General features: G+C 42.3%; 1 protein-coding gene across 1 annotated transcript in view; it reads right to left on the bottom strand.

Moving 5' to 3' along the window:
- The window catches only part of LOC141091863 (transient receptor potential cation channel subfamily M member 8-like), a 67,660-nt gene that overhangs the window by 4,062 nt on the left and 37,514 nt on the right, over positions 1-26,084 (bottom strand). The window contains exons 8-12 of the mRNA XM_073577616.1: positions 23,050-23,250; positions 15,577-15,679; positions 9,573-9,691; positions 7,032-7,313; positions 5,873-5,968 (exon numbers count right to left, since the gene is read on the bottom strand). Of these exons, the coding sequence (XP_073433717.1) occupies positions 5,873-5,968; positions 7,032-7,313; positions 9,573-9,691; positions 15,577-15,679; positions 23,050-23,250 (801 nt within the window). The remainder of the gene's footprint in view (positions 1-5,872; positions 5,969-7,031; positions 7,314-9,572; positions 9,692-15,576; positions 15,680-23,049; positions 23,251-26,084) is intronic.

Below are 26,084 nucleotides of genomic sequence, written 5' to 3' on the forward strand. Positions count from 1 at the left end.
GAACACGGTTATAATAAATATAAGGAATACATTAATAGCTTTTTATCTAAATAAAATTATTATATTTTATTAAGCTATAATGATATAAAGATATCCAGCGTATAATTCATCCTGCTCTATAGGGCTGGTGTTTTCTGTTTAGCTCAGGATTTTTATTATATACGTATCTGAGTACATCCGCCAACTGCTGCTGTTCCAATGAGTTTGGAACAGGTTTTCATTTTTTTCCTGTGCCCCTCTGTTCCAAAGCTATGCCCTTCGATAATAATGAGTGTCCAATATGCAAATTTTCACCCTCCAACCAATTTTTGTTTTGTTTTGTTTTATCCAGCAACTAACAGAGGATGTGAGTCTCGCCAATTAAACAATTTGTACAGAAAGCATGTGAGAATTCAATAAAAAAACAATTTTTATTCATTAACAATCGTCACCGTCTATTCATTAGGGTGAAAATAACCATTATTCACGGCTGAAACTCCAAATAAGTTTGTGGACATCTTAGTTTGAATAATGGTTATACACAGAAGGAAATGACATGCCAAGTCAAAACCAGCTATAAATTATATTCTATGTATGGTACGTATCAACAGTGGTAGGCACATATGCTATCTTAACACCCTGAAACCTACCTATATCAACAGTGGTCGAAAAAAAATACAAAAAACAATTCAGTAACATACTCAAATCAATCAGTAAACATCTCCAATATTGCGCATTTTGTGTGAAGTTTCCACAATCAGTGATGGTTTGGGGCACCATGTCATCTGCTGGTATAAGTACTCTGTGTTTTACCAAGACCAAAGTCAGCGCAGCCGTGTACCAGGAAATGTTAGAGCACGTCATGCTTCCCTCTGCCGACAAGCTTTTTGGAGATGGAAATTTCATTCTCCAGCAGGACTGTGCACCTCCCCACACTGCCAAAAGTACCAATACCAGGTTCAAAAACAACTGTATCACTGTGCTAGATTGGCCAGCAAACCTGCATGACATTAATCAGATAGAGAATCTATGGGGTATTGTAAAGAGGAAGATGAGAGACACCAGACCCAACAATGCAGACGAACTGAAGGCTGCTATCAAAGCAACATGGGTTTCCATAACCCCTCAGCAGTGCCACAGGCTGATCACCTCCATGCCATGCAACATTGATGCAGTAATTGATGCCACAGGAGCCCCGACCAAGTATTGAGTGCATTTACTGAACATACATTTCACATTTCAGTAGGCCAACATTTCGGATTTTAAAATCATTTTTTCAAGCTGGTGTTATAAAGTATTCTAATTTACTGAGATAATGACTTTTGGGTTTTCATTGGCTGTAACCCATAATCATCAACATTAACAGAAATAAACACTTGAAATAGATCACTCTGTTTTAGTGACTCTTTATATGAGTTTAAATTTTTGTATTGAAGAACAGAAATAAATTAACTTTTTGATGATAATCTAATTTTGTGAGATGCACCTGTATATCGCGTCATAAGGCCAGGTTCACATCACGTTTTAGCAGCCCGGTCAATGCATAGCGTTGACAGGCTGCTAACGGTATAGCATAACGTGATCGCGTTATGCTATACCCGCTAGCGTAGATGATTCATCTGCGCTAGCGGTGACGGAGCCTCAGACGCTGCAGGCCGCATCCGAGGCTCCGTCAGCGAATGACGGCACATCGCGAATGCGTGCCGATTAACGGCATGCATCGCAATGCACCCAACAATGGGGCTCAATGGCGGCGTTAACGGACTGCGTTACACCGCGTTATAACGCAGTCCGTCAACGGACTGCCTATAACGCAGTGTGACCCTGGCCTTACACCGATACAGTTGAAAGCAATGATGGAGGAGAGAGCGTCAGATGACACTCCCTCTCCCATTATTCCCCTCTGCCTCTGATACTGCGGGTGCACGATGATGTCACTTCATCACACACCCACTTTGTGCCAGGCAGTGCAGCCGCTGAGATCAGAGCCGAGTCGGGAGCAGCTCGGGGAACAAGGAGGAGAGGTGAGGATTGTGTGCTTTTTTTAAATATATCAATCAGTGAGTCCTGGTCTGTGGGGCTGAATTATATTCTCGGGGGGGTGAGTTACATTATATTCTATTATTCTATGGGGGGGGCTGCATCATTGCATCATAGTCTATGAGGTGGCTACATTATATTTTATGGGGAGGCGGGCTGTATTATATTCTATGGGGGTTACATTATATTCTATTGGAGGCTGTATTAAATTCTATGAAGGGGGTTGCATGATACTCTATAAGGGGGCTACATTGTATTCTATGGGGGCTACATTATAATGTAGGGGGCGGCTTCATTATACTCTATGAGGGGGATACATTATACTGTATAAGGGAGCTACATTGTATGCTATGGGGGGCTGCATTATACTATATGAGGGGGCTACATTATATTCTATGGGGGGCTGCATTATACTACATGAGGAGTGCTGCATTATATTCTATGGAGGGGCTGCATTATACTATGTGAAGGGGGTTGTATTATACTATATAAAGGGGCTACATTGTATTCTATGGGGGCTGCATTATACTTTATGAGGGGGCTACACTATATTCTAAAAGGGGACTCCATTATACTATATGAGGGGTGCTGCATTATACTCTGCATTATATTGTATGGCGGGGCTGCATTATACTCTGAGGGGGCTACATTATATTCTGTGGGGTGGCTGCATTATACTCTGTGGATTGGCTGTATTATGCTCTATGGGGTGGCTGCATTATGCTATATGGGGGCTGCATTATACTGTATCGAGGACTATGGGGAATACATTATACTATTTGAAGAACTATGGGGTGCATTATACTATGGAAAGTGAATTATACTATAAGGAGGACTATGGGGGTGCATTACACTATATGGAGCACTATGAGGAGTGAATTATACTATATGGAGGAGTGTATTTTAAGATATGGAGGACTATGAGGAGTGTATTATACTATATGGAGGACTGAGGAGTGTATTATACTATATGGAGGACTGAGTAGTGTATTTTAATATAAGGAGGGCTATAGGGAGTGTATTATACTATATGGAGAACTATAGAGAGTGTATTATACTATATGGAGGACTATAAGGAGTGTATTATACTATATGGAGGATTATAGGGCACATTATATCATATGGAGTACAATATGGAGGACTGTGGTGCACATTATACTATATGGAGGACTATGGGGTGTATTATACTAAGCAAGGAAAATGCTGCATACTCATTGAGTGATTGGATTGATTATGCCGGAACAAAAATCATTCTCAGCAGCGCATCACCCGGTGAAAACTGCAGATGTGCTGCTGATAACATGATACGATACTGTATGGGACAGAGTGATCTAATAGTGATTGTTCTGTCCCATCATTACTCCTCAGCTGGTGTAAAGAGGCCTGGAAACAAGTGTTGAACGACTTCAATATTGTTGATCGCACTCGTTTAGCGGCCTGAACTCAACGGACGTAAATACAACCGAAATGCTTCTGTGTAATGTGCAATATATTAGCATTTGGGGCCCTATTTTAAACTTTTGTCTAGGGCCCCACTTTACCTAAAACTGTCCCTGCCTGTGAGCAACACCTCCTTGGTAAAGACCATAAAAAGTAGAACAAAGTAAAAAGGTTGGTTCAAGAAAGAAAAAAAAACAGTAGCAGGAGGAGTATAATAAGTGAAAAAACTTGTGACCAGTAGCGTAGCTACTGGGGGAGCAGAGGGGGCCGTCGCCCCGGGCCCCGTCACATGAAGGGGCGCACCGGGAGTCACTGCCAGTTCTATGATGAGGCAGAACACAGCACAGGAGAACCGCAAAATGTCTGCTCCAGTCTGATGGAGATTCTGCAAGCTGGCTAGCACAGTGGCAATTTGCAGAGTCTCCCTTCTGCAGTGTAAAGTGCAGACTTTACTGACCTAAGGAGCTTCTGCCAGGTTGCAGTTTTGTGCACGCTCAGATTGGCTCAGGCACACTGGGTCCTAGTGCCCACCTTGCATTTCTCTCAGACACTTCCTGGTCCTGCCATACTGCCTGCAAACTTCATCGGTAAGTGGGGATGGAATTTATTAGATTTATTAAATGAAGGCATGTCATGGTTACTGGGGAGTGAATGTGAGAGGATGGGGGTATTGTGGGGGAGGGGGAACAGGCCACTGGGGGTAAAAGTGAGAGGATGGGGGTAAAAGTGAGAGGATGGGGGTATTGAGGGGTCTGAAGTGGGGGAGGGGGACAAGTGGGGGAGTGGGGACAGGGCACTGGGGGGCTGATTATTATACTGTTTTGTTAGGAGATTATATGCACTCTAATACATGTAATAGTTGCTGTCTGGGGGGCTGAAGATAGGGAGGTAGGGGGCTTTTGATACTTACCAGCAGGGTCTTTTACAAGTATTCGTATAACAAGCCCCCATGTAGTAACCATGAGCTGCATCACATTTAAAGGGAATCTGTCACCCACAGGAAATATATGACCTTTTAATATAGGCATACAGGTAATAGAAATGTTAGACTAGTCCTACCTGTATGCCCCATATTAATGGTCTTGTTGTTGAGAAATATTATATTCTTTCCTTATGCTAATGATTTCTTCCAGGCTCCGGGGTGTGAGGTGCTGTAAGAAATCCCTGTGATCTCTCATATGATCTGCAGGACTGGTATCTACCTCTATATGGATAATAATAATAAACTTGGCACTCAAGTTAGTGAACAAAAGATAGTTCTATTTTATTGGCATTCAATTAAAGCGCAATATCACAGCAACGCATTTCGCCATACTAAAAGCGCTATTGAGCCTTTCAACTGAGCATCCAGCAACCTTTAAGAAATTCTCTGATGAAGGTCCAATGTTGGGCCGAAAACGTTTAGAGTAACACTTTAATTGGATGCCAATAAAATGGAACTATCTTTTTTTCACTAACTTGAGTGCCAAGTTTATTATTATTATCTGTATGACGGGCTGGATACTCTACTTGTGCACCATCTACGGACTTATTGTTTCTTGAGTGCCTTGCAGTTTTCTATTATCTACCACTATATGGTCACCATATAGTAATATCAGTGTTCCTTTTTTTCATATAGATGTATTTTCAATCACCGCGTGGTCATCTGCTGATGTTCCCCTACATTCACAATTAGGGTGTGCCACGTAGCTGTAGTCAGGATTACCTGGTTAGGGTCCGACTCAGATTTTTTGCCCCCCCCCAAGCTGAAACCCTAGCTACGTCTTCTTGTGACCTTCTGTCTTCTTTAACTGTATGTAAAAGCATTTTGGCATTAATGTTTTATTACAATCTTAGCTTCTGCAGCATCTATGTACTACAGCACATTGACGTTCACAGTGTGATTGTCTGATTGTCTGACTGCTCGGGTCTGTAGCCCTTCTTTCTGCTCTCCTGAGAGTTCTTCTAAGGGTATGTTCACACTAGGGTTTTTTTCAGCGGTTTTTTTTTACGCATTTAATTAATGAAAGTTCTCAGCTGAGTTTTACAGTTTCAGCAAAGTCTATGACATTTCAGAAATCTCATGCCCACCCCTTGTTTTTTTTGTGCTTTGCATTTTTTTTGCACAGTAGAGCATGTCACTTCTTTCTTCAGTTATTTTCAGTGTTTTTCACACATTGAAAGCAAAGGTTGATGACAAAAACGCTGAAAAATGCCTAGTGTGAATATAGCCTAAGATGTTTCATGACCACGGTAAAGCTCAGATTCGTACTAAAATTAAATTCATTATACATTATGTTATGACTTAGCAACTTCCCTCTTGTTGCCGTGTTTGCTATAGACATAATAAAAATGTCAAATTCATCAGGAAACAAAAAACTAAAAAAAATGTAGAAAATTAAGTGTAACCACGCATGTACATTACAGCTCTTACCTGCTCCCATATCACTTTAGACAGTTCTCTTTTGTTCTGCAGTACGGCCCATATAAATAGCACCTGAATGGGATGCTTTATTATTGGAGTCAGATCCTGAAAATTAAAAAAAAAACACATAGAAAGATTTCAACTTATTATCCACATGGTTGTATTCAACAACAATTGGTATAATTATCCTTAATCCCTTCTCAAAGTAATAGAATGTCTTATTCAGGAAGGTGTTTTCGCAAATGCACATGTTTGTACGTCTTACAGGTCAAAAGACATGGGGATCAGGCAATGATGGCTGCTGCAGCCCATCTTCCCTCATCACCAGTGGTGCATCAACATCTTCGCTCCCCACACTGTATCGGTGATCACTCCCATTGGCAAATCTGACCTTCCAATCGAATAATCTGGAGATGTAGTGATGCCCCCCTCACCCATGCTCCTCGTCAACCAATCAAACATTAGTGGAGGAGGGGTATGCTCTGGATTCCGCCGAGCATGCCTCCTTTCCGGTGAGGAAAGATGTGCAGAGCAGTCACACAGCCAGAGTCAATGACTGAGCGATTTAGCGCTTTTATGTTATTGTATATAGCTAAAAACTGATCACTAATAGTGATGAGCGAACTAGCTTGGAAAAGGTGTGTTATGGTTGGGTGCTAACTGAGTGACTTCGGCGTGCTTGAAAATTATGTTTGAGTCCCCGCGTCAATGTAAAGGTCATAAACCAGCAAATTCCTGACATTATTTTTCAGTAAACATCCATCTCACACTGCCATACACAAATGTTATCACAACTCAAATGGGTTGTCCATGACCGTGGTTCAAGTCTCCAGTCACTATGTGAATGCAGACTTGTGAATCCTCACATCGAGCGCACTGGAAGAGGGTGGTCATGTAAATGCAAGTAAGCGATTTGCATATTTCTGACCATATTCTGATTAGATGTGTTCAGCCTTGCTCAATTCACTTCTATTGAGCGAGGCCACACAGGTCTAGTTGGCATGTGACCACATGTATGTAAGTAGTATACTCGTGGCCACATGACCACCTGCTCCTGACCCCAGTAGTGTGAACGCTGTAAGGATTCATAGGTCTTCATACACATTGACTGATTTCAGACTTTAACCACAAGGTTGGACAACCCCTTTAAGATATTGCAGTAGTTCACCTGAATCTCGGAGTCATCGCAGCTATTCCTTTCCTCTTTCCGACTCCGTTGGTAAGTCAAAACCATCTTCCAGATAAAGGTGAGTAAAGAATCATTGTAAACATTTTTGGCAATCTGCAAGTTCCGAAATACTGGAGTGCTCAAGTGTTGAGAATAAAGTTCAGTGAGGATTTCACTGGAAAGAAATTTGCGTAGATTCAGACCATTCTCTAGGAGAAGACGCACAAATTTTGGCCTGTCTTTTATCAGAGCTGCAAACATCACATCTTCCAAGTCAGCTGACTATGAAAAACGAGGTAAGAGAAGAACATAGGAACAAAGGGGTGAAAACTATTGAATTAAAAGTAGACAAGGTATTAAAGTAAATGAAAGATTATAGACAAAAAAATAAGCAAGATTGGATTGGAAACAAGTACTTTTCTATTAGAACACATGACTCCACTAAGATTTGAAGCTGAAGGCCTTCGCTCCTTGTGACTATGTTCTTCTGGATTATTGATATATACTGAATTAAGATATAAAATGCTGTTATTAGTGTATTTCCACATCACCAGTTGGGCAGCTTGTGGTTAAACAGCTGATAAATTCTGTGCCTTAAAGGGGTATTCCGATCTCCAAGATCCTATCCCAATATGTAGTAGGTGTAATAATACTAATATTAGCAAATACCTCCAATTACATTTTGTAATATAGTTTTTCTGATTTGCTATGTCTCTTTCCTCATGCGCAGGCATTGCAGTACCTTTGGTATCCATGGTTACGCCCACTGATAAAGTGACAATTAGTTAGACAGAATGTTACCTAGTTGCTAGTGGTCGTAACCATGAATACCTAAGGTCCTGCAATGCCTGCACATTTGGAAAGAGACATAGAGAATCAGAAAAACTATACTATATTTCTAATTGGAGGTATTTGCTAATATTATTATTGTTACACTTATTACATATTGGGATGGGATGCTGGAGATAGGAATACCCCTTTAAAGGGAATCTGTCACCTCATTTTCGGCTTATCAGATAAAAATATCATTGTATTGAGTGTTTTCTATACATTTCCCACCTAGTTTTGAATTCCCCTGACTCTCCTTGTATCACCCAAAAATACCTTTTTTCTTTCACCCGCGCTGTATGTAAATTAGTTGGGTCCGGTCCGATGGGTGGTGTTTTTGCTCCTTCCCTCCACCCCTCCTTGGCCGTTGTATGCAATATTTCAGTGCACATGCGCCGGTGAACTATGTCCCGGAAGTATTTCGCTGCCATTTTTGTGTTCCGGGACATAGTTCACCGGCGCATGTGCACTAATGCTTTTCAGCTTTGACCGCAATTGGGCAAAGCATACTGCGCACGTGCGAGTGGAGATTGCAATGTGCACACGCGAAATATGGATGAGAACTACGGAAATTACCTGAAATATTGCATACAACGGCCAAGGAGGGGTGGAGGGAAGGAGCAAAAACACCACCCATCGGACCGGACCCAACTAATTTACATACAAGGCGGGTGAAAGAAAAAAGGTATTTTTGGGTGATACAAGGGGAGTCAGGGGAATTCAAAACTAGGTGGGAAATGTATAGAAAACACTCAATACAATGATATTTTTATCTGATAAATCGAAAATGAGGTGACAGATTCCCTTTAAGTATTACGTTCTATCAATCATCAACATCAAGTATTAAAAAGTATGTGATAAAGTTGTGAATTTCCACTGTGATGGTGCAGGACAAGACATATGACTTAACTGTTGGTATCCAAAAGAACTGGTGAGGGGGACTCTCAGATTATGAAGACCATGACAGACCACGAAAGGTTAAATTAGACCAAGTCTTGTTGCGGAGAATAAATATTACGACCGTGGTATGTTAATTAAATCTCTTAATAAGTAGCACTTAAGGGCACTGAGTGTCTTGGATGTCTGACCACATACAGCCCAATCAGGGAAATGAGCTGCAAGACTGAAGCACTATTATCGAGTTCACAGTTATGGCTACATCTTATATAGACCTAATATTAAACTGAATTTTATTTTTGAAAAAAAATTATACATGTCTTTTTTTGCATGCATACCTACTCTAGTCTTACATCCTTTAAAAAAAAAAAAAAACACAACTCCAGCCGGTTCCATTCCAGAAGAAGTTTCAGCTGACCATTCCAGTTAGGCCGGGATCACACATGCGAGGAATACGGCCGAGTCTCGCACTGTCGCCGACACTCAAGAAATGAGGCTGCAGCTCTATGTATTGCTATGCGGCTGCACGCTCCGATCCGAGTGCTGGCGGCAGTGCCGGGTATTAACATGCGAGACTCTGCCGTATTTCTCGCATGCATATGTGATCCCGGCCTTATCCTTATCCTGCTCATTGGTGCTAAAAGATATGATAATGAATAAATATTAGTAAAATGGAGGAACTGGTTCAGTTTAAAGTCACCGCTAGGATTTGATCAGTATTTTGAATTGGTATTTGCGAGCCAAAACCAGGAGGTGTTTTTTTTAGATTTTACAAAACTGACAAATGTGAAGTATTCACATTGGAATGATACCCACCTCCCATCTCCGGTCATTAGTGAAGATCTCCTCGCTGGCCAACTCCAGCTGGTTCCATTCCAGAAGAAGTTTCAGCTGAGCATTCCAGTTATCCTTATCCTGCTCATTGGTGCTAAAAGCTTTGATAATGAAATAATATTAGGAAAATGGAGGAACTGGTTCAGTTTAAGGTTACCGCTAGGATTTATCACCTACTGGCGAGATAAAGTTGACAGTATTAGAAAACAATGAGGAAAGGAGACAACCAAGTCCATGTACTGCTGTGGAAGCGGTCATGACATTGTAGAAATCAAAGGAATGCGGGATGTCACCACGGACAGGAGGCATATCAAGAGTTAAAAGATTTTATTAAACAATAAATGCACTCCACGCAGGGAGTAGTGAGTTGTGAGGAGAGGGTAGGTAACAGGGCAGAACTTGGGAGAGAGGCAGGGTAGGTCAGGGATGAACAATAGTTCAGTATTAAAGAGGTGAAACTTATCAGAACTGTAGTCTTCGGAAGTGCAAAGTTTCAGAGTGACAGCGGCAGCAGCAGTGCGTGACGTCTCAATGGAGTCTTAGGGAAGCGGGTAGATTTCTCGTGCTTACAGGTGTCTAGCACGGTACTGAGTCCAATGTGTGGAACTACCGGAACGAGATTTCGCTCCACGGTGTGCTCAAGTCCTTGATAGTGAGGCCCTGGCCTAACCATACATCTGTCATGGCGTCTCACAATCGGGACGGTCTACGGTGTCAGCCCTGAGTCACCTCCTGTCGTGGAGGGTAGCGGGGAATTACCGGCTGGTCGCTCACTAACTGTGTACCTGTCAGAAGGGGTACTGTCAAGTCGGCCTGCGCACTCGTTCTGCTCTGCCCTGACAACAGACACAGCAAGTGACTCACTGCTCAACTCTCCCGCCCGGGCGCTGGCTCTTCCCTCGCGCAGCGCTATTTAACCCAGCCCCGCCTACTCCAGTCACGTGCGCAAGGGTCCGTCCTAGACAGAAAGTCTTCCCCCCTGCAAGATGGGTGACAGCCCCGGGTGTTCCAGAACTGGCGTGCAAAAGGTACCCCCGTTCTCGTTCTTCTCCTTACAACATCACTGGTGACATTACTTAACTGGTGTGAGACTACAAGTGCACTGGGGGCATCTCAATGCTCTTGGAAGAAGCAGTTCAAGTGCATTGACACATGCACAGTGCACTTCCAGACTGATTTTCATATGGATTCGACACTAGATTTCTCTATCTATATCAGATCACTACAAAACAGGTATCATTGTTGAGGAAAAGCACCTATAAAGCTGTGCACTTAGTTCCAGATGTAAAAGCGTGCTGACAGATGCCTTTTAAAGGCAATCTGTCACCTCATTTTTGGCCTATAAGCTATGGTCACAGCCATCAGGGGCTTATCTACAGTATTTTGTAATGCTGTAGATAAGCCTCCAATGTAACCTGAAAGATAAGAAAAACGAGTTAGATTATACTCACCCCGGCGTCCAGTCCGGTCCGATGGGTGTCGTCGTCCGGTCCGGCACCTCCCATCTTCTAGCGATGATGTCCTCCTTCTTACTTCTGCTGCAGCTCCTGCGCAGGCGTACTTTATTTGCCCTGTTGAGGGCAGAGTAAAGTACTTCAGTGCGCAGGCGCTGGACCTCTCTGATCTTTCCCGGCACCTGCGCACTGCAGTATTTTACTCTGCCCTCAACAGGGCAGATATAGTATGCCTGCACAGGAGCCATGGCAGAAGAAAGAAGGAGGACATCATCGCTAGAAGATGGGAGGCACAGGACCGGTCAGCGACACCCACCGCACCCGCCCCCGCCCCCGGTGAGTATAATCTAATCTAATCTGTTTTTCTTATCTTTCATGTTACATCGGGGGCTTATATACAGCATTACAGAATGCGGTAGATAAGCCCCTGATGGCTGTGGCCACAGCTTATAGGCCAAAAATGGGGTGACAGATTCCCATTAATGTTGTAGATGGTTATATGATGATGGCCTATTTCACTAAGCTGAAGATGTCACCAGTAATGGTTTTTATTGACATAGGATGGTGTGTTCCTCGTTAGGCACTAGCATATGTAATGATGTTCCTGGGATGACAATGCTATATTGGATAATGTCAGCCCTCAAACATTTAGTGATATTACAGCTTCGGAATAGTAAAATAACAAATGTCTGTCCTATAAATTGAGCACCAGAAGTCAGGATTTAAAGGTTGTCTAAAACTAATATTAATTTTCATTTTAAATGTCTCTCCATTCATTTTCATAATACACTGCTCAAAAAATAAAGGGAACACAAAAATACCACATCCCAGATATCTTTGAATGAAATATTTCAGTTGCAAATTTTTATTCATTGTATAGTGGAATGTGTTCAGAACAAAAAAACATAACAATCGTCAATGTAAATAAAAATGAATATCCCATGGAGGTCTGGATTTGGAATGATACTCAAAATCAAAGTGGAAAATCAAATTACAGGCTGATCCAACTTCAGTGGAAATGCTTCATGACAAGGAAAAGATGCTCAGTAGTGTGTATGGCCTCCACGTGCCTGTGTGACCTACCTAGAATGCCTGGCATGCTCCTGATGAGGCGGCGGATGGTCTCCTGAGGAACCTCCTCCCAGACCTGGACTAAAGCATCCACCAACTCCTGGACAGTCTGTGGTGCAACGTAATGTTGGTGAACGGAGCGAGACATGATGTCCCAGATATGCTCAATCGGATTCAGGTCTGGGGAACGGGCGGGCCAGTCCATAGCTTCAATGCCTTCATCTTGCAGGAACTGCTGTCACACTCCAGCCACATGAGGTCTAGCATTGTCCTGTATTAGGAGAAACCCAGAGCCAACCGCACCAGCATATGGTCTCACAAGGGGTCTGAGGCTCTCATCTCGGTACCTAATGGCAGTAAGGCTACCTCTGGCGAGCACATGGAGGGCTGCGCGGCCCTCCAAAGAAATGGCACCCCACCCCATTACTGATCCACTGCCAAACTGGTCATGCTGAAGGATGTTGCAGGCAGCAGATCACTCTCCTCGGTGTCTCCAGACTCTGTCACATGTGCTCAGTGTGAACCTGCTTTCATCTGTGAAGAGCACAGGGCTCCAGTGGTGAATTTGCCAATCCTGGTGTTCTGTGGCAAATGCCAAGCTTCCTGCACGGTGTTGGGCTGTGAGCACAAACCCCATCTCTGGACGTCGGGCACTCAGACCATCCTCATGGAGTCGATTTCTAACCGTTTGTGCAGACACATGCACATTTGTGACCTGCTAGAAGTAATTTTGCAGGGCTCTAGCAGTGCTCCTCCCGTTCCTCCATGCACAAAGGCTGAGGTAGCGGTCCTGCTGCTGGGTTGCTGCTCTCCTACGGGCTCCTCCATGTCTCCTGGTGTACTGGCCTGTCTCCTGGTAGCGCCTCCAGCCTCTGGACACTATGCTGACAGACACTTTTATTATTATTATTTATTTATATTGCACCATTGATTCCATGGTGCTGTACATGAGAAGGGGTTACATACAAATTACAGATATCGCTTACATTAAACAAACTAACAATGACAGACTGATACATAGGGAAGAGAGGACCCTGCCCTTTCGGTCTTACATGCTACAGGATGGTGGGGAAGGAGACAGTAGGTTGGTGGGTTGCAGCAGTTCCAGTGTTGGTTGAGGTGATATCACCGGTAGTGGTGAGAGAGAAGGAGGTAGCAGGGTCATTGCAGGCTGTAGGCTTTCTTGAAGAGGTGGGTTTTCAAGTTCCGTCTGAAGGATACAAATATGGTTGATAGTCGGACTTGTTGGGGCAAAGAATTCCAGAGAATAGGGGCTATTCGGGAGAAGTCTTGGAGGCGGTTGGGTGAGGAGCGAATAAGTGTGGAGGAGAGAAGGAGGTCTTGGGAGGATCGGAGATTACGTGAGGGAAGGTATCGGGAGATTAGTTCAGAGACATATGGGGGTGACAGGTTATAGATAGCCTTGTAGGTCAGTATTAGTAATTTGAACTGGATACGCTGACGGAATGGGAGCCAGTGAAGAGATTTGCGGAGGAGTAGCGAGGAGAGAGATGAATTAGTCAGGCGGCAGAGTTAAGGATGGACTGGAGAGGTGCGAGGGTGTTAACAGGGAGACCACAGAAAAGGATGTTGCAGTAGTCGAGGCGGGAGATGATGAGGGCATGCACAAGCATTTTAGTAGACTGAGGGTTGAGGAAAGGACGGATTCTGGAAATATTTTTGAGCTGGAGGCAACAGGAGGTAGAAAGAGCTTGGATGTGCGGTTTGAAGGACAGGGCAGAGTCAACGGTTACTCCGAGGCAGCGGACTTCCGGTACTGGGAAAGTGTGATGTCATTAATTGTTATAGCTAGGTCAGGTAAGGAAGATCTGTGAGATGGAGGAAAGATGATGAGTTCATCCTGGATGAGCTGCACTACCTGAGCCACTTGTGTGGGTTGTAGAGACTGTCTCATGCTACCACGAGTGTCAAAGCACAGCCAGCATTCAAAAGTGACCAAAACATCAGCCAGAAAGCATTGGTACTGAGATGTGGTCTGTGGTCCCCACCTGCAGAACCACTCCTTTATTGAGTGTGTCTTGATAATTGCCAATAATTTCCATCTGTTGTCTATTCCATTTGCACAACAGCATGGCAAATTGATTGTCAATCAATCTTGCTTCTTAAGTGGACAGTTTGATTTCACAGAAGTTTGATTTACTTGGAGTTATATTCCGTTGTTTAAGTGTTCCCTTTATTTTTTGAGCAGTGTATAATAGTTTTTATAATAAAAAGTCCATCTCCAACTGCTTTTTGTTTCTTTCTTTCTTTCTTTCTTTCTTTCTTTCTTTCTTTCTTTTTTCTTGCTTTTTTCACATTCCCGTTTCGATGACGCTCCATTGCATGCTGGGATACTCAAACGGGACATCATCATTGACCAGAGGCTGCAGTCACTGCCCCTTTTCTGAAGCAAATGTCATCAGTGACGTGCTTTTCAGGGGTTGGGCAAGTCCGTTCTGTACTGAAAATCTATATCTAAACCTGCTTTTTTGGGGTGCCCAAAAATAACATCTGTGTGCCACGGATTTCTTTCACTTATAGGTATATGTGGCTACTAATTTAGAAATCTGGCCATTAACTGGACTAAATTCAGTAATTTAGTGTTACCCTACAACTGAATCCACAGCTATATGAGTGTATGAAAACCTAGGTCTTGGAACTTTAGTATTTATATTAGTCCATTCCATGAATGATTTGCAACATATACTTGTTGTTGTAGATATTGTAATTGGAATCCTATAGGGTCACATATGGGTATACATTCCTTGTTACCACCACATCTCTTAGCTCACTAATTAGTTATGATTGTTAATGGTATAATTTGTATACACTGTGGATATGGTCCATTAAATATTGCACGTTTTTTCTGCATTTTGTAAATTTTATAACAATGATTATTTATTCTTCTTGTAAGGTGTTGTCCTTATTAAGTTGGCTTACATTCCATCTATTATATGGGTTTATGAAAGGCCCATTTAGCCCTATAGTGTTGGGGGTGTTGGCTATTGGGTTTGTGAGGTGTATTTTAAATGTTTTTACATTTATTGTGTTCAAGGTGAAATAAAGGTTTTTCATATTTTATTATATGGATGTGCATACCATTATTAGTCTAGTCTTTCTTTCTCTCGTTTTTTGCTCAGTCGCTATACTGACTAGGGTTTGCACCCCGTCTTAATATTCTCAGAAATTGTTGATAGCAGTGCACCCTCTTTTCATTTTTCGTGAAAACCGAGCCAGAGATACCAAAGAACCGGTAGATAAATAAATCAAGGCTCAATCCTTATTGACCATCTACTACTCTGAATTCTTCTATATTGTCTATAGACTTCTGTTGTGCATATGACCCCAATCATTTTCTATGTTGTATCTCAGCTCATTTTACCTGAGAAGCTACCACAGATAATTATTCAGTGTATTCATAAAGTAATAATTTCGCGGCTCCCCTTATTTTTTTGGCATACCTTTAAAAAGAGCATAAGAGATGGCGTTAGTGACAATCTCGTCTCCGGCTTGCTCCATCTTGATCACAGTTAAAAGATGCATATGCTCCATTATTTCTTTAATCTGTAAAAACAGAATCCAAATAGTATCAGGACAGGAGCTGTCCAACAACTCAGCTTAAAGGTTTATTATATGACAATTAGAGATGAGCGACTTTGCCTTTTTAAGGGTCGAGTTGGGTTTCATGAAACCCGACTTTCTCAAAAGTCGAGTCGAACAAAATCGGCTGAATATCGGGAAAAGTCGAAGGTCCGACTGAAACACGAAACCCAATGTAAGTCAATGGGGAAGCAAAGTCGGCAGGGAGTGGAGGACAGTAAACACACCTACATGCCGGACCGCTTTTTTTAAAGTGTGCGAAAACTCTCTCTCTCTCCTATCCTCTCCCCAGACGCTGCACATGTCATCTCGTTGCCCACAGTGTATGTCCTTGCTCACTGGCTGAAAAAAGTCATGTGCAAGCATTCTGGGAAATCCGACTTTGGTGCTCGTTTTGTCGACTGCATGGCCGACTTCACGCTGTGGCCGGGTTTCAGTTGGCGACTTATGAATCTGGCCGACCTGTTTCGCTCAACTCTAATGACAATTACTAATACTATGAAACACTAATTAGGGCTAAGTCAGACAACCAGACAAATAAGACCAAAGTGGGACTTTGATGCCAAGGGCCCACCAGTAAATTTACTTTGGGGGCCCACTTTTCACCTGCATACAAATATTACACTACCCTCGTTCACAATTTTACCTATATCTTTATATAATAATAAACTGCGTAGTTTGGTTAACGAATGATGAGATGCTGCTTTTCTCTGTACAGGGTGAATCAAGTGAATTATGCTAAGTACTGTCCATACAATGAGATTGGGGTTACAGTGGCCCACCGGGGGATTGCCCTCTTACCCTATGGGCCAGTCCGAGCCTGAATCAGACCGAGATCGCACTGCAATGCACGGACTAGTAGGCAGCTTTCACAACCCGAGCATGACAGCTTCATAAATTTCTATACAGCCGTCTGCCCTTGTAAAAACCGATATAACACCGACCCAGTCCCAAAAGTAAAACTACATTAAATGGTATCTAGGAACCAAATGATTGTCATCTCCATCTGAAGAAGAATGCACTGATCTCTATACTTTATACGTAAAACTTGTTTCACAATTTCGTCAGTCAGGACATAAGGACAAGCTTTCAATCCCACTTCATGCAGGAAGTTAATTACCCCTTTGCTTCTAAAAATAGCTGCTAAATTACACCTATGAATATTACCATTAATGGCTGCTCATTTTTTCCCCAACATCATGAGAACAGCTAGAACACACTGTATGAGTAATGTAGACATCGGGTAATGTTCTGGACTCGTGTCGTGGACGTGAAATGCAATTTGATGCACGTGTTGGGAACACAAAATGTTACATCTCCCTCTAATAGCATCATACACCCGGCTAATGAAAGAACACCAAGTCCTATCACAAGGAAAGACGCCCGATCCATCTGGATGCTAAAACCTTCATTAGAAATTCATCCATTTTAAAAAAAAAGATTATTAGAAGCACAGAGTCTTGGGATCAGCAATAGTGGCTTTGACTTGCTCAGCGTTTGCCAGTTAATACGAAAATGAAACATCTGAAGATATGGTGAGATAAAAGTGAATCTACATATGACATGGTAAATATTTCTTCAAAATAGCTTTTTCCATAATATAATACTTTCCAAGAATGGCATGAATAGACTGCTAAAATGAAAATGCCCAACTCTAGAGAATGTGCTGCAGGATTTTCATGCATACAGTTGTGGCCAAAAGTATTGACACCCCTGCAATTCTGTCAGATAATACTCAGTTTCTTCCTGAAAATGATTGCAAACACAAATTCTTTGGTATTATTATCTTCATTTAATTTGTCTTAAATGAAAAAACGCAAAAAGAATTGGATATAATTCCACACCAAACATAAAAAAGAGGGTGGACAAAAGTATTGGCACTGCTCGAAAAATCATGTGATGCTTCTCTAATTTGTGCATTTAACAGCACCTGTAACTTACCTGTGGCACCTAACAGGTGTTGGCAATAACTAAATCACACTTGCAGCCAGTTGACATGGATTAAAGTTGACTCAACCTCTGACCTGTGTCCTTGTGTGTACCACATTGAGCATGGAGAAAAGAAAGAAGACCAAAGAACTGTCTGAGGACTTTAAAGAAGTTTAAAGCCCATGGCACTGTGGCTAACCTCCCTAGATGTGGACAGAAAAGAAAAATTGACAAGAGATTTCAACGCAAGATTGTGCGGATGTTGGATAAAGAACCTCGACTAACATCCAAACAAGTTCAAGCTGCCCTGCAGTCCAAGGGTACAACAGTGTCAACCCGTACTATCCGTCGGCGTCTGATTGAAAAGGGACTGTATGGTAGGAGACCCAGGAAGACTCCACTTCTTACCCCAAGACATAAAAAAGCCAGGCTGGAGTTTGCCAAAACTTACCTGAAAAAGCCTAAAACGTTTTGGAAGAATGTTCTCTGGTCAGATGAGACAAAAGTAGAGCTTTTTGGGAAAAGGCATCAACATAGAGTTTACAGGAGAAAAAAAAGAGGCATTCAAAGAAAAGAACACGGTCCCTACAGTCAAACATGGAGGAGGTTCCCTGATGTTTTGGGGTTGCTTTGCTCCCTCTGGCACTGGACTGCTTGACCGTGTGCATGGCATTATGAAGTCTGAAGACTACCAACAGATTTTGCAGCATAATGTAGGGCCCAGTGTGAGAAAGCTGGGTCTCCCTCAGAGGTCATGGGTCTTCCAGCAGGACAATGACCCAAAACACACTTCAAAAAGCACTAGAAAATGGTTTGAGAGAAAGCACTGGAGACTTCTAAGGTGGCCAGCAATGAGTCCCAGACCTGAATCCCATAGAACACCTGTGGAGAGATCTAAAAATGGCAGTTTGGAGAAGGCACCCTTCTAATATCAGGGACCTGGAGCAGTTTGCCAAAGAAGAATGGTCTAAAATTCCAGCAGAGCATTGTAAGAAACTCATTGATGGTTACCGGAAGCGGTTGGTCGCAGTTATTTTGGCTAAAGATTGTGCAACCAAGTATTAGGCTGAGGGTGCCAATACTTTTGTCTGGCCCATTTTTGGAGTTTTGTGTGAAATGATCAATGTTTTGCTTTTTGCTTCATTCTCTTTTGTGTTTTTTCATTTAAGACAAATTAAATGAAGATAATAATACCAAAGAACTTGTGTTTGCAATCATTTTCAGGAAGAAACTGAGCATTATCTGACAAAATTGCAGGGGTGTCAATACTTTTGGCCACAACTGTAGGCATTTAGTATAAAAACTTTCTTATAGAGTACACAGTCAGCGAGAGGTAATACTTAAAGGGAACCTGTCATGTGAAAAAATGCTATTAATCTGAAGATATAGGGTTGATCTGCACCCCGCTGACAATGCCAGGATAATATTAACTTTATTCCTCCCGGTAGCTCTCTGGTTTCAGTCAGTGGGGCGGCACCGGTGAGATTATAGATACCACTTTCTATACACAAAGCAGTGACAGAACCTGCACCGGTGCTGCCCCCATGACAAACTGAAACTCTGCTGGGTGGAATAAGGTATATTTCCTCCGAGCAGCAGGGCTGCAAGTGCGGGTGCCGGGCACGTTCAAAAGGCTATTAACCTGCAAAATAACCCCATATCCAGGCTGGGACTGGCCCACAGGAGAACAGGAAGGTCCTCTAGTGGGCCCCTATGCAGTGATGAGCTCTCCACGCCACCATATGAAAAGTAGTTGGCACAATACAAGTTCCACAATGCACCATCTCACCATTAATTTAGCAAACTATTCCGTTTATTATTACATAAAAATATAGGCAAATTTGTGAGTGAGGGTAATGTGATGTGACCTCCACCTTCCCTGAGGAAGCCACGCTGAGGTTGGCGATACGCGTGGGGTTTTCTTCCCCCTCCTCCCATTACATCATGCGGGCATTTGGCTACCTGCCAGGACCTTCTTAGGACTTGTTGCCCATGTTGGGTTTGTTATTCAGGCATTTTTTCATTTGTCTCATATCCTGGAGATGTTTCCTGTTTTGCCATATGCAGGTTTAGTGGTGTATCCACAAACGCTTTCTGCATTTTTGGTCATACCAATTTTTATATCTTGAGGCTTATTAGCCTCTAAGGGGTAAAGATCTATTTAGACCCTATCTTGTCTCTACAGCTTGTATTGAGTTATGTTATTCATTTGTGACTTGTTTCACTATGTTTACTTGTATCCTTTGAGATAGAGGTCTAAATCCCTATGGTAATCTGTATTAAATTCATTCAACTTTACAGAGGCTCATCAAGTCTCCTAGTGGCACAAGCTCACTTGGACTTCAGGTTGTTTCTACAGCCTATATTGGGAACTGGTTAGTTATTGACTGTGACATTTGTCACCATGATTAATTTTGTTTCAAACTAGAGGTTCAAGCTTTTATGGCAGTTCATATTAAGATCATTCAAACCACACTTCAGGATTTATATTTATTGCATCCTATACTTCTTGTATTTAATGCCTTGTTATGCCATATATTAGGTTTTTGTCCATTACATGTTCCATCTAGGTCCTGCCATTTATATATACTTACATATTGTTTCATATATTACTATTTTGTGTGCTTTTGCCCCGCACATTGGAGGAGGTGAGCAATAGGTCCCCATTATGGGATCTATTTCTTTGGCCACTTTTTGTCTTGGCCTTTTTAACTGTTTTTAATTGAATTCTTGACACCTGTTTGTGTGTTTTTTTCATATGCTAATAAAATTTATTATTATTTTTTCAGTATTTCTTTATATTATATTATAGTCTTGATTTTGGGGTTGATCGCGCCCTTGATACACACTTCTTTATCTTGTTTTGGTTCTCTATCCATTATGTGTGTGGTCAGCAGTCCCCCTTAAAAAATTTTGTAGTGCCCTCAAGCCTTGCTTGTTGTTAGGGTAATGAGATGTAGCTAAACAGTGGGCCACCAGACTCAATGTTACTGGTGGGCCCTTGGCATCCCAGTCCGGCAGTGTCCATATCTGCAGGTTAATAGCGTTTTTCCGTGACAGTTTCCCTTTAACTATTTACAAATTGCCAAAGGCAAGAAAAATCCCGAAATAAAAGACTGTATTGAAATATAATTTTATTATCTATATTTAATAAAGGAATATTGCACTCAATTAAAAACCAAAGTGTGAGCTGGCATGGCTGATTCATGGGATAAAGACTATCAGTAATATTGGTTCCTATCAATTGAATCCCAATATAATAGTATTAGTATTCCTGTACCTTTATAGTGTGGCTGCAGTCCTACACTATAGTAATTGGATAACTAAATAGGAGTGCCTTCGCTCAATGCTAATACTAAAAATTTAGCAATTATTAGCCTCCCCAACATGTTTCACCATACTGGCATCATTAGAGGAATGAGGCATTTGATGAGCTTATCTGCAGGCAAACAGATCTTTTAAAGGTAAGGTTGTGAGTTGTGACATCATACATTCATGATGGCCAAACAAAATGGTCCTACCAATTCATGGCTCTGGTGACCAATAGGAAATGCTCTGAATCATAATGTAGTATTACTGATAGTCTTTATTCCATTAATCAGTCGTGCCGGCTCACACTTTGTATTTTTAATTGAGTGCAATATTCCTATATTAAATATAGATAATAAAAGTTATATTTTAATACAGTCTTTAATTTAGGGATTTTTCTTGCCTTTGGCAATTTGTAAATAACTACAAACTTTTTTATCCACTGTTCACATCTCTGTTAGAGGCTTGGTCGCAGATTTCACCAAATTATTAGTAGAATTATTAGTAGTAATTATTAGTAGATTTTTAGAGCTTTGTGTCCAGAAAACATTTGGCCTAACTCATCAAAGCTTTTATGTCAGAATTCTGATGTAAAAAAAAGGTTTGAAAAGTCATCAAATTCTGGCTGCGCTAAACTTTTGTGATTTTTGGAGTTCTCATGCCATTTTTACCCAGTTCTGACATAATGGATGGAGCTGAGGTGAATTGGGGAATTATCAACCACCACTCGTTAAATTCAAGACTAGCGATAATGTTCTTTAAGCCAACAAATCTTACTCCAGTCCCTAACTGGAGTAAGATTTCTGGTAATGTATACACCATATGTCAGATGTTCCTGATTCATTAAGAGGCATGCACCTCTAAATGAATCAGGAGAGTCTGGCTCCAATGTAAGGGGAGGCCAGGACTGTAGTCATGGCTAGAGACACTGAAGCATCTGTGTCCCGACCTTCCCTCACAGAAAACTGTAATCCACTGCTCAGCGTACCTGCGTCTCCAGGTTCAGGTCCCCCTGGGCACTTTCAAGGCGGCAACGGCCCTTCTTCCAGGTGACCCCCAGTAATGGTGACATAGTCCAGAATAACTTGAACGTTTTCTTTACTTAGGACGTCACACATTATATCCACAGTTGGCACATCATAAGATACACATTCAACTTCACTTGCTTCCTCAGCTCTCCCTACTTTGCTGATGCTTCTGTACGGCACACGTCCGGACCGGACCGTCTTAGACTGCTTCCCAGTTTCTTCCTTGCCTAACCTCACCATGATGACAATTCCTTCTGCCTGCTTCGCCCCAGACTTGAAATCATCCACCACCCGGTTTAATTGCCTCTGGAGAAGCAACCGTTCCATGCAAAGCTTCAAATTCTTTCTGCTCCTCACTCAAACCGACTTCCTCCCTAAAGGCATCTACCCAAGCTATGAGTCGCCACATATTCTTCCTACTGTATGGGTCCACCGTTATGATGCCCAGTGGCCGTGGATAACGTGGGCTGTCGCTGCTTAACGTTGAGTGGCTGCCAAGCTGTCCTGAGCCTATAGCCCATGTGGACACTTCGGGCACCCTGGCCCAGTCTGACTATCTTCCCTTCCCTCTAACCTTAAATCCTGGCAGCCCCTCCTACACTTAACCCTCTACTACCTACTGTACTAACTGTTCTGTATACTAGAGTGCCTCCTCTAGTGTCCAAACAAGAGCACTATGCTTTCCTTATACTGTACATGAAATGTAGTGAACATTATCACAACTATATGCAAAGAAGAACAATAAAACATGGAGACAAAGCAATGGTAATAGAAGAAGGGGTAGAAGTACCATAGCATACATGAGGTAGTACATGTAACATGTAGTGATACCAGTAAGCTAAAAGGCATAAATATAACAATGAACATTATTAACTTAACCCCTTTATACCAGCACGCCCCCCTCATTAAGACCGGTGTGAAAAATGGCAGTTTTGATTAATCAGGGGCCATGGAGTTCTGAATAATATAAATAGTTGATGACGTCTGCAACAAAATCTGAATCAACACTAAGTGCAGTTTGGAACATTCATTCAAAGCCAATGTTTTAGTAATTTAAAAATAACCTACCCATCGTATCCAGGTCTCCATCTCATCTTCTGCCAAGCGAGAAATAGTGCGGGGCATGAATCGTACCAGTTTTTCCTTAATGGCTGAAGAGGCAAGAGACGTGCCCTCAGAATCCATAAGGCTGGCAATCACATCGGCTGTCTGACCCGATCCCTCCACCACAACACAGGGGATCTTACTCTTAATGGCGGTGTTTATAGCCTGCAGAATCAAAACATTACATGGTTAATCTTCCATGTTGACAATGAAGAGCAGGCTTTCACATTTATCCATTAAAAAGGACCTAAATAAGAAAAACAAATATGAATAAGATATATTATCTAGTGTTTTTGCTGCATGTCAGTAATTTAAAAAATGCATTGAAGTGGGCTGTAGTGTGGACTGAAAATATATATCTATTTATAAGGAAGTTTGAAGACCTAAAAGGCAGCCTGTCGGCACAAAATGATTATTCACACCAAGCACAGGAACTTGCAGCTCCTTTACTGCGTGCTGCATGCAAGCCACTCAGTATGTGAAGGCAATACAAAGGAAACATGAGTTCTTTTTGGAATCCTGGGTAAATCTTACTAAGGGCGATCATTAATTAATTATACAGTAGAGGGGAGGAAATAGGAAATGGTTTACATGGAAAAAAAAGCTATGACACAGTTCTGAACTGGAGTTGATCATAGAGGTTTTATTCAATTTTCTTTTCATCACACAGAATCACTTCGCTTCATGCAATGCTTCATTAACATTTATGAAAGTCTTTTTAAAGATAACTTTTGGTCACACACAGTGTCTTAACCTAAGCAGAATTTTACCTTGCTCATGCAGTGAGGTGGGGGTACGGGGATGAGTCCGGTGCTGTAGCTCTCTCACTTCTATCCAACTACACTTCCATATGAGCAGCATCTATCCTCACCCACTGTTTTCCATTCTCTTACCTTATATATTGTAAGCCTTTGAGTACAAGGTCCTATCTTTTTCTCTAAGTACCAGTGTGCTACTCATTTAATAATATTTATTTTATTAAATAATTTGTTTAATTAAATATTTATTTTATTTATTGCTCTTCCTCTCTCCCCATCTGCTACTCACCTTTTATCTCTAACCTCCTCGTTTGGCCTTTCGCAGCTTACTAATTCTCCAACGCATGAAGACAGAAACTCCCTCGACTTGGTCTTCTCTCGGCTTTGTACAGTGGATGATTTTGCAAACTCCCCTCTCCTGCTCTCTGACCACAATCTTCTTTCATTCTCTATCAAGAACTGCCAGGCTGCTCAGGTCACCCCCACTGTCCATACTTATAGAAACATACAGGCCATTAACACCCAGAAACTTATGAAGAACTTGCAGTCTTCATTGGCCCCTATCTCCTCCCTCTCATGTCCTGATTCTGCATTGAAGCATTACAATGAAACACTTCAAAGTGCCCTGGATGAATCTGCACCCCCTATAAATAGAACACCACAATACAGACGGCGACAACCCTGGCATACCCTGCAAACACGTTTCCTGCAGCGGTGCTCCAGGTGCGCCGAACGTCTGTGGAGAAAAAATCCAATCTACACGAAGATTTCATCCATTATAAGTTTATGCTTAGAACATACAACATTGCCCTTCACCTTTCCAAATAAACCTATTTCAACACCCTCATCACCTCACTGTCCAATAACCCGAAACGTATCTTTGACACTTTTCATTCTCTACTCAACCCAAGAGTACAGGCCCCAACCACGGAGCTCTGAGCTGACGATCTGGCCAATTACTTCAAACAAAAAATTGACCAGAACCGACAGGAAATTATCTCCCTATCACCTCATACCATGCACTGTCCTCCCTCCCCCCACTGCATCTAGCTCACTCTCTGATTTTGAACCAGTCACAGAAGAAGAAGTAAGCAGGCTCCTTGCATCTTCTCGCCCAACCACTTGCACCAGTGACCCATTTCCATCACATCTCCTCCAGTCCCTTTCCCCTGCTGTCACCCCTCACCTAACTAAAATATTTAACCACACTCTCTCTTCTGGTATCTTTCCCTCCCCATTTAAGCATGCCATCATACATCCACTACTTAAAAAACCATCCCTCGACCAAAACTGTGCCGCTAACTATAGACCTGTCTCTAATCTTCCCTTCATCTCTAAACTCCTGGAATGCCTGGTCCACTCCCGTCTTATCCGCTATCTCTTTGATAACTCTCTTCTCGACCCTCTCCAATCCGGTTTCCGCTCTTTACACTCTACTGAAACTGCCCTCACTAAAGTCTCTAATGATCTACTAACAGCTAAATCAAATGGTCATTACTCCATGCTAATTCTCTTGGCTCTCTCTGCAGCATTCGACACTGTGGATCATCAGCTCCTCCTCACTATGCTCCGTTCCATTGGCCTCAAGGACACTGTTCAATCCTGGTTCTCCTCCTATCTCTCTGACCGCTCCTTTACTGTATCTTTTGCCGGTTCCTCCACCTCTCACCTTCCCCTTACTGTTGGGGTTCCTCAAGGATCGGTTCTAGGTCCCCTCCTCTTCTCCTTGTACACTGCCCCTATTGGTCAAACAATCAGTAGATTTGGTTTCCAGTACCATCTCTATGCTGATGACACCCAATTATACGCTTCTTCTCCTGACATCACGCCAGCCTTTCTAGAAAACACCGGCAATTGTCTAAACGCTGTTTCTAACATCATGTCCTCACTATATCTGAAATTGAACCTGTCAAAGACTGAACTCCTTGTGTTTCGTCCCTCTACTAATGTACCTATACCCGACATTGCCATTTCTGTTCCACTATTACTCCCCAGCAACATGCCCGCTGTCTTGGGGTCATACTTGACTCCGAGCTTTCCTTTGCCCCCCACATTCGATCACTGGCTCGCTCTTGTCATCTGTACCGCAAACACATTTCTAGAATTCTACCTTTTCTTACTTTTGACTCTGCAAATACTCTTACTGATTCTCTTATTCATTCTCGCCTCGACTATTGTAACGCTTCTAAGCGGTCTCCCTCTTACCAAACTCTCCCCTCTCCAATCTGTCTTGAAGGCTGC

Source organism: Dendrobates tinctorius, unplaced genomic scaffold (assembly GCF_039654945.1).
Source record: "Dendrobates tinctorius isolate UK_male_01 unplaced genomic scaffold, ASM3965494v1 ptg000056l, whole genome shotgun sequence".
Classification (NCBI taxonomy): Eukaryota; Metazoa; Chordata; class Amphibia; order Anura; family Dendrobatidae; genus Dendrobates; species Dendrobates tinctorius.